The 10,048-nt window shown below is 38.6% G+C and overlaps 1 protein-coding gene across 7 annotated transcripts in view; it reads right to left on the bottom strand.

The window, feature by feature from the left end:
- Window positions 1–725: 725 nt before the first annotated feature.
- The window catches only part of LOC125226786 (whirlin), a 137,763-nt gene continuing 128,440 nt past the window's right edge, over window positions 726–10,048 (bottom strand). For 3 of the 7 annotated variants that reach the window (XM_048130874.1, XM_048130877.1, XM_048130879.1), the window contains 5 exons: window positions 7,264–7,269; window positions 6,649–6,729; window positions 5,089–5,352; window positions 4,330–4,470; window positions 726–4,000 (listed from right to left, as the gene is read on the bottom strand). In XM_048130874.1, the coding sequence (XP_047986831.1) occupies window positions 3,920–4,000; window positions 4,330–4,470; window positions 5,089–5,352; window positions 6,649–6,729; window positions 7,264–7,269 (573 nt within the window). In that variant the 3' untranslated portion in view covers window positions 726–3,919. The remainder of the gene's footprint in view (window positions 4,001–4,329; window positions 4,471–5,088; window positions 5,353–6,648; window positions 6,730–7,263; window positions 7,270–10,048) is intronic. The other 4 variants (XM_048130876.1, XM_048130880.1, XM_048130881.1 and 1 more) reach the window with 2 other exon arrangements.

Here is a 10,048-nt window from a genome sequence, read left to right as displayed (position 1 = left end):
ATCGAAGGACTCTTAATTTCAAAACAGTAAGAACTTTTCAATCACGCGTATTTCATGCTTCGGTCATGTTCACGGATTTCCCTCTTCGTTTTGTTTTGTGTATATTTTATATTTATTTATCAGCTATGACATAAGTATATTAAGACACAGTAGATACGGGAAGCCAATTAGAAATAGCCATAAAACAGATTATTCAAATGATTCTAGACTTAATTTACCACCGTGATCGCAACACTACAACACCTAACGAAATAGGTACGCAACGCCTAAATAAGTCGGCACGGTTGAGGTGGAAAAACGATTTTGCTATAAAACTTAAACATTACTCCTTGTAAATAACAGCACGGGAAGCATGGTCGCGCGATAGACGATAAAATATCAGGCCGTCCCTACCGCACTTACAAGTAGTGCGATAGGGACGGCCTGCTATTTTATCGTCTATCGCGCGACCATGCTTCCCGTGCAGTTATTCTCCGCTATACCTACCTATAAGAATTTTGTGGCTCGTAACATTTCGTAGGCGTTCTTTCGGAATCCGTGGAGTGCAGAATATTCTGTTGAATTGATCACATTAAACTTTAATACATACTTAAACTAAAGGAACAATGGAAATTGGCAATTTGCACGTCCGGCAGAACTCGAACCTGCGACCTTCTGGTACTCTGGACCCGCAGGCATTTGATTCAGCAGCAGGAATTTGATCGCTTTAAATAAAACAAAAAATATCTAGATAACAATATATTTTTGTCATCAACGACAAACTTAACAACAGACTACAACATAGATCTTTTCAACCAAACCTGCGCTAAAGATAAAACTTTGCGATACAATGTCTCTAATGAAATGTTTACCAACACATCGAGGACAAATTTGAGGTTGCGCAGCTAATAAGCCGCTACTACAAATATAATAACGTTCAAATAATTGCGAACATAAATGGACGGCTTACAATAATTAGGTTATAATAGGAATTTAGTAAATTAGCTCAGCTCTCGCGCTGGCGCCTGCGCTCCGGAGCTGGTGTCGCACGGTGCGCGCGGGTCGTTGCTATTATTACGGTTGGTAAACACGTCAGGGGACAAACCTAATTACAATCCAAAACCATTTATATTGTACAGGTAATTTGTTGTAGTTCTATTAAAAATAATTCTTATTTATCTACATTAAAATTGCTTTTGGATTTACTTTGAAAATGATATAGTGTTTTACGTAAATGACAAATTGACTCAGAGGCCGGGGCGTGCCCGCCGCGCTTACTATGCTCGCTTATGTGTAGGTAATCATAAAAACTTATTACATAATTTTAAATATAATTTAGATACATGTTAAAATTAATTATAATTACATGTACAAAATATAGTTGTCTCAGTGCATATTCTGTTTATTTTTAACGTTTTAAGTAGGTATAGATAAAGGTAAAATTGTAAGGTTTCAAAAGGCGGATGTTCACGTGTGGTTAACATCAGAGAATTTCTATAATTTGTTATCCACCTTTTCCACGAAATCTACACGCGTGTCGTGTATAATGTGAAAAAATATTTGTCGTAATTTCCAAATATCTAACTAGGGATGCAAAGTGATACAATTCATTTACATAAATATCAATTATGACGCGGTATTTGATGTTGACCAAATTCTAACAGTCAAAAGCGTATTTGGTGAATTCTGCAATTGGTAGAGTAATAGACGTAGAAAACTAGCCACGTGGGAGCCGCGCGCCGCTCGTCCCGTGTCCGCGCCGCGCCGTGTCTGCGCCGCGCCGCTCCCGCGGATTGTACAATGCTTTTTGGCACTAACTTCAATAAATATTTATTTTTAATTTTATATTATACAAAACATTCAAACCTGATATTTACAGCTTATAAATACATACCGATATAATATATATTTACAATGATAAGTTCCACAAATTGTCCAGAAAATCAAGAACGGATGTATAATTTTAAATTAGGACGACATACATAGGTTGTTTGATTTTATACATGTACATATATTAACATCGGCGGAACGTGTACAATATCTACAGCTGTTATAATTGAAGCACTAGCGACACGCACATCGATACATCGGAAGTATGCTGCGCGATGCTGCACACATTACGAAACTTTCCTTTCCCACATGAATATGCAACTGTTCGAGTTTGATGAACACACCTATTTTTGATCATAATAACAAAACGCTCCGGCAATATACCCTCGCTTCGCCAAGCCTACAGCATCGCAATGTATATTGACTCTAACACTTAACGTAAGTTTCGATTATATTGCACACATTCATTTATATATCTACTTATAAATAGGTATGTATAAATAAAAGAGCGGGCTAAAATCCCTCTCCGCCATAATTTCGTTAACTCACCGCTTACTACCTGATGGAATGACTGTCGCACTGATGGAACCGCTAAGCAAACTGAACAAGCACAACCAAATACTACGAGTATGCTCTACGATCGGATACAACTTTATAAAATATACAACGACCTGCGAATGCTAAATTCTACATTATAAATTAAATATATTTACTTAATAAATTCATAGACAAAGAAATACAAATCGCATAAATAGGAGCAATATATCTGTAATTATGCCGTTTAAAATAGATGATGGACAATGTGTACATACAAATGCCAAACGTTATGAGGGAACTAAAATCGAACTTTAACAATTGACCAAAGCGTTACCGAATGTTTATATTTATGGTATGTATGTATGCATGCAGTAGTTATTACTTATCATGTACTCGTACCTATTACTCCATTTAGTGCATTTGTTATTTCGTTTTCTATGGATAAAATAAAATAAATCAAGAGTAGAGTTAATATAATGAAGGGTTGTGTAAGTGTATAGGACCAGCTTGCTTAGGGGAGTGCGCTGTGCTGCAAGCTCTCTCTACATGACGCGTATGACACATGACGATGCGCTATGCGGTGACGCCAAGCCCCCGCTACTGCACTTCCCGAACGCTAACGCAACTCTGATGGCACATGGATGACGCTCTCGAGTGAATATTTCTCATGAAATGCTATGATGCCGACCAAGCACTAATCGAATCCCTAATGAAACTACAATGTATATGATCCGGAGAGTCGAAACTGTTACATTACCACTTTCCATAGCACCAATGCCAATCATTTTTATATCAGCACAATTCGCCTCAAAACTGAACATCGTAAGATCTATGTTATCGTCACTTTCTTCATATTATAGCTCTATTTAATTAGTTACGGAATTGAATTTATTGAACTTACTGCGAATTTTACTGTGAATCTTAAATGTGTGAACTTTTAAGATGAACTTATCGTAGTTAGTAAAAGTAGGGTTTAATTTTTTATAAAATTCAGTCGCTGACTACTGTTAAAATTGGTTTAATTTCTAATTCTAGAAAATAATTTACAAAACCTCTCAAACTACCCGAAACTCCCTTCAGAAATAAGGGAGATTAATTTTGTAAGAAAAGTTTAAAAACTTTCGGGCAGTCGTGTGCTTCGTAACTAATTCATCATAGTTTCGGACATTTCGTCGCGGTGTAAAAAATTTAGATTGCCTCCCTTGTGCCATTAATTTTGTTATAGCCTACTATTTTTACCTGCGTCATTTTCCATATCTCTCGTCATCGTCGAAACGTGGGGTCAATGTCAGTGTCGATGTTCAACATTAATCCGAATCGGATCTCATGTAGAGCGCGTCTCCGCTCCGCACCCCGCGCAATGTTTTCGTGTGAAACACTCTTGTCACGTATACGTAATCGTGTGGATGTTTACATGTGTGCGGGGTATCGGGGCTTGAGGAACGCGTTTAGAAGAGCATGTGGCAGCGCAGGTTGGAGTTGGCTATTCCGTGGTGTGCGCGGTGAGGTCGGCCCCCAAGGTCGCGGTGCCCAGTGCGGCCGGGGGGTCGCTGGCGGGGAGGGACAGTAGATGTTAGGCCTCCAGGAAAATGAGCGCGGTCGGCTTCGGCTCCAGGTTCGATTTCTTTGCTTCGACCACTAGGAACTCGATCTCCTGGAATTGTTGTGAACCCAATTTAGTTTCGAGTATATTTTTGAAGGCAAAGTTAATACTCCATCCAATAGAGAACTACAAAACTGCTGACATTCAACTGATAATTTGTGCATGTTTCTTAGGGTCACTTGCACCACCGAAAATGGAGGGTTAACCCGAGGTGAACCCACCATTTTATACAGAATTTGACAGTTGACAGCCCACTAACCTTGAGTTAAGCGAGTGATGCAAGTGGCTCTCAGCGTATTTAAATTTTCTTTACTTGAAGTAAATGGGCATATGAAGTCTACAATAGTACTCTATACATATAAATAATAGTATATACTGACCGGCTTGTCCCTCTGCGCGAAGGACTCGGCGATGAGCCGCGCCACGTCCTGGTGCTGCAGGCCTTCCACCCTGTGCCCGTCGACGGCCAGTATCAGCTGCCCCACTTCTAGCCCTCCCGCTTCGTATGCTGCTCCGTGTTCCTGTACATTCACAATCATGAAGTCTGAGAGAAAACTTATGACTGCGATGCGAGATCAAATTTTTATTTTGATTGCCAAGGCATGTCTTGTGACTAAATTAACTATAAAAAACAAATTTCAATCAATTCCTGAACATAACTGCAATCTTAAGGCATTATGACGTTTCGCTTTAATAAGAAGACTTTACTGGAACCCTAGTTAAGTTTGTACCCTATGTTTGTGTTTTGACTTTAAAGTGTAAAAGCACTATTATTGAATTAATTTTCACTTTGATCTTGAAGGGCTAATTGTCTGTCAAGAGTTCACGAATACACTGAATATTTTTTCGAGACGGGAGCAAAAACTTAAAAATGTCAAATGTTGTCCATTGACTAAGTTCGTATTTGGCGCCCCTCTTCGACTTGACTCCCGGGGCAAGGGCCCGGCTCGCTCCCCCCTAGATGCGAGCCTGAGTCTGTTGATGTAACATATCAATTTCTGTGTATGTTTTTGTGTGTGTGTAATTAGGTTAGATCTAGTTTTTAAGTGCTTGCATGTATTTGCTGATTTTGAATTGTTTTGACTGAATAATTAGATTAAACTAATGTTATTTTTTATTTCATAACATAACAGTCTTACGTGTATATTTATTATCCTGGGCAACGGGTGCTTAGTGTTGGCGCCGCCCTCAATGGCGATGCCTAGGATCGGCTTGGTCTTCTTGACGGTGACGTGCAGGTTGCCGTGGTGGTCGGGCACGACGCGCGCCGCGCGCGCCTCGTCCCCGCCCTCGTGCTGCAGCCGCTGCATGGACTGGTGCCGCCGGATGCCGCCCCGGTCCTCCGCCAGCGCGCCGCCGTCCTCCTTCATGTCGAAACTTCGAGACAACTTGTGCGCCAACTCCTGGAATGCGACCAACGTTGATATCGGCGCTTGAACTACCTAAGGGTACTGTTTCAACAGATATGTGCCTCGTTAGCTATTCGTATATCCAACAGTTATAACTTATAACTAATTTTGACAGTCCAGCTTCCTCGACGCACATATCTGGTGGAAAAGCAACCTGTACCTTCGATATTCAAAATTCAACTTCAGCCAAAATACGTGAAAAGTATGAAATATGTACACGATCAGACTATGATTCTTACAAATATGTTAATGAAGGTTTTTCCTATTTAAGTAGATACTATTATCACCACATCCACGCTATAGTTTACCGCTACAATACTAAACAGCTAATTAATTTTCAGCCTCTAAGTACAAGTGCTTTGAGAAATTGAGGACGTAGCTGGGTGGCAGAGGGCTGTAACTAATATAGCGACAGCTACAAGGGCTCTACAGTACAAGTCGGTGTGAATGTTACTTACAACCTTGTGCCCCTCAGTTACAGTAATGTAAAGTGATCAATCCACGTCGAATGTATCGAGAAGCTGTAAGTGAGATGTGTGCTGGAGGCTCGGAATCATGCGTTTCGATCACTCGGTGGCGTGGTTCAAAGAGTTATATTCCACAAGTGTACAATGTTTTTATGAAGACTTACAGCATTATTTATCCCGACTAGATACCTATCTAATTAGGTGTTTCGAATAAACCTACAAAATTAGATAAACGAAATGCAAAATAATATTTTTAAAATTTTAAATGCATAGTAGCGTAAAGAAAAATATGTTTCAATTTTTTATAAGTCCACCAGCTAAGTAAGTAGATAAAAGATACGTTGAATATTACTGAGGCAAAACAAAAAAAAAATCTACGTGTATATAACGCTAATAGAAGTATGTGGTCGCGAGTGTTGATGTCTTTCTTGAACGTTGTCGCCGAGACTACTGGATGACATGCAGCACGGCACGGCAGCGGCAGCGCACCATCCGATAAAAATATACCTCAACTACAGGCTAATTAAAAAAATAATCATAATGAACAAACAGATTTTTAAAAGTGCAACGCTACCTCGAAATTAACTTTAATGATTCAAATAAAGTTTCAACATCGAAATGAAGTGCAGCGATAATATAATGTGAAAACATACAATCAAATTAGTTTCTAACATCAAGCAATTTCACCGATTTTATAAAGCGATAACTTGAAATTAAAGAATAGAAAAGATTTTTTGTAAAATAACGTGCAAATGTTAATAGTTGTCAATGTGCTAAGGACATGTCGCTGATCGTTCCGGCTGGCAGAGGCCGGGGCACTTACTAGTGGGCGTCCCCAGTACCATGATTTAACTTTCTGCGTCCAGCCACCGAGTGATGAGCGCAGCCCCTCGAGATAGCCGCACTGAAACATCACACTCGCTCAGGACCTTCCTCTGCAGCCAGGGGCGCCACCCTACGCGAGCCCAGCCCGAGACCGCCACACCACGACTCGCATGGTGTCTTACAAGGTTAGGGATTTACTTACAAGGTACAAGCTCTATAATAGACATAATAATCTAGCTCAATGCTATATCAAGTCCTACATCAAAAGACTTTATTATATATCAAAGTAAAGTTCTAACTACATATAATGCAGAAAAGACCCAATTTTCATTTCTTCATTTGCTAAGTACTGCTTAGGTATATGCGAAGGTATATATTTAATACGAATAGAAAGTAACTTACATGTAGCGACAACTATGTAATTCTCTAGCCAGCTACGTATTTTTACGAAAACAAGTGGGTAGCGGCATATTTGAATATTAATTGCAAAGCTTTCACTATGAAGTTTACAAACCCCCTTATAAAGGTCCTACACGCCGTTTAAAATGTTAAAATTACTATTATTAATAAGTAACAAACAGAATGCAATTAAGGATACTATATAAGTACATACCTGATCCTATGTTTCATATAGCATGCATGAAAAGAAACATAAATTTAAAAGACTATTTATTGTACATTGTTCTCTAATCTACGTAAAACTGTTATTAAAATTAGCTAAATCCTCTAATGCTCCCTGACACAAGGCAAGAAGGCGTGAACGTAGTTGCTAACTTTCAAGTCATGCAACAATTTTGTCCTATTGTGTTTCCATTGTTTGTTATGTCGCGTCAACTTTCCACCAATTTTGCTTACCGTCTGTCTAAACAACCTTTGTTGAAATTTCAGCGTTTTTCTTTGCGATTATGCAAGGAAACTCCATTGTTTTGATTTTGATGCAAGTACAAGTGTTGCCTACAAGTTTTTGCATTCAAATACTGTGCAAATACCTACACCTTATCATACGCGCGTGAGCTCACATATCTAAGTCTTAACAGTCGACAAGATTATTTCTCAGAACATCTCCCCTATCCTGATAGTGTATCTGGTTCGTGAAGAAGTGGACGAGTCTCGTTAGCGTGTTCTGTAAATAACGTGATAAAATCGGAGGATGTCGTCCGACACGCGCCCGCTCCCGACTGCGCGATATACGACGACAAGTCGCTGATTATGGCCACTCCACACGATTCATCCTACTAAGACCTAAAAAATTAAGGCGTGTGAAAGTATGCCAAACATGGTGGATTAACCGATATTTGTCTTTTTTTAAGTGTTTTAAATCTATAATAATTAATAAATTCCCCATGCTTAGATCATTTAGCCAGTTACATACGCCTTTAAGACTCTTCTCTTTTTTCCTTTAGGCACTTTAAAGGATTAGACAAGACACTTATTATTGGAATATTTAATTATTGCGCAGTGTGTAGGTGCCATTACAAGCTGCTCTGTCGTCTACGGCAGTCGACAAAATGCAGCTCCATTTTCCACAAGACTTCGATGCGATTACAGATACACAATAGAATTCTACTGAGATTTATCACTTTTATGGCTTGATTAGCCCTTTGTTGAGGGCGCACTCTGACCGAGTCGCAATAATCATACGTAACACATGTTCCATATATGGTTCCGTTACAACCGGAGTCTTTGTAAAGATGACGAAGTTAAAAGTTTTTGGGACGTGACGCTTACGGCACTTTCGTTGCTATTATACCGCGTAGACTACCTTACATAGACGATAATAAAGATGACGAGGTTGAATGCATTAAGTAGCTATTATTATGTATGCCTTGACATAAAAATAAAAATACATCCGTAATGCATATTACTTTCATAGCGATTAATATACGACTGTATGCCTAGATGAGCACAAGAAACATTTAAGTATGTACATAGAAATAAATACAATTAGATTATTACAACTTCGGTATTATAAAAGCTGGTTTTAACTGTATCTTTAAAATCGAAGCCATCGATTTTTTGTTAACAATTATTTCAATAGAAGCTAATAAATCGATATCTACGAAACCCAATCATACCGTTACTTTATAAGCTAAAGAATAACTGACCAAAGATAACCCGATGGCCTTAAATCAATTCCAATCGTAAACGAATTTCCCCCGTTCAATATAGTTGTAGGTATTAACTGATAGATATAGCCGCTGTTCTGTATATTAAAAGTGCATCAATTTAGCCAACTTGGATATATGTAGTTAGTTGCTGTATTATAAGTGAGAGTTCCTTTGACAGGTGGATCGTTCTAAGTAATCTGAATGATGATAGTGAAACCACCTATATTGCCGATAGCTGTGACAAAGCCAGCATTGGTTTCACTTTTACTAACCACAAGCTTAGCCTGCTTCAGTAATCGTTCTAAAGAGCTATTGATTCAATTACCAGCTTTCGCTTTAGTCAATGATTAGGTATCACGATTACCCAAATTAAACAAAGATAATCCAACATTTGAAAGAGCACTTTAAACAGCGGTGCCGGTGGAATCGCAAAATTGTATCATTACAAAAACAAATCATCTAATGTGCTTTCGGATGCGATGAAATATCGTGATACCATGTTGTTCCTATTTATTTACTTGCTAACAAATAAAATATACCTATTCATGTATGAATTGTTTTGCTTCTGCGTTATGGGCATGTTACACCATATTATCCAACTTGAGAGTTTCCCAACTAATTTATGACAATGTTGATTGTGTCCAAACAAGAATAAAACAACTCCGTTGGATTGCACGCGATAATTTTCACTTTCTCACAACTTTTACTTTAATCCTTTTAGAGTAAAACATTTTACGTAACATTTTGTAAGTCCAATAATCAAAAGTGTAACACCATTTACAAATATAGTTATCAAGGTCTCGTAATTATCATACATTATCCTCTGCATAAGTCAATATTAAATACCTTCTCTTACTTTAAAGCAAGGCAGCCGCTCCAGATTATGGCAGCTTTTTACCTTGCCAAATAAGATCAGAATCTCTCACTATAAATAAGCCTCGCTTTATAAGAGAGACAATTACTAATCCATTATGCGTGTTCTTGCACCAGTGCCATGGGAAAAACGACTGTTAAATTTTGAAGCTGACGAATACTCGTACAGGTGCCCAGTGTTATGTTTTTTATGTGACCGTTTCCGGCTTATCCAGTTTCGGAGTGATGCCTGCCTCGTGGGAACTAACGGTGCGGAGCAGGCTTTTAAGCAATTTACTCAAAACTTTATTTGATAATTGTTCCCATCTGGTGATTCCAAATACAGTCTTTAAGAATACGCTGTTAACTTTAATAACTGTTTGCATTGCTGATGGAATCAGGCGGAAGCAGATACTGGTTACTTACAAAACCAAAAGG

This window comes from Leguminivora glycinivorella, chromosome 6 (genome assembly GCF_023078275.1).
Source record: "Leguminivora glycinivorella isolate SPB_JAAS2020 chromosome 6, LegGlyc_1.1, whole genome shotgun sequence".
Lineage (NCBI taxonomy): Eukaryota > Metazoa > Arthropoda > Insecta > Lepidoptera > Tortricidae > Leguminivora > Leguminivora glycinivorella.
This window is presented reverse-complemented; position numbering and strand designations above follow the sequence as displayed.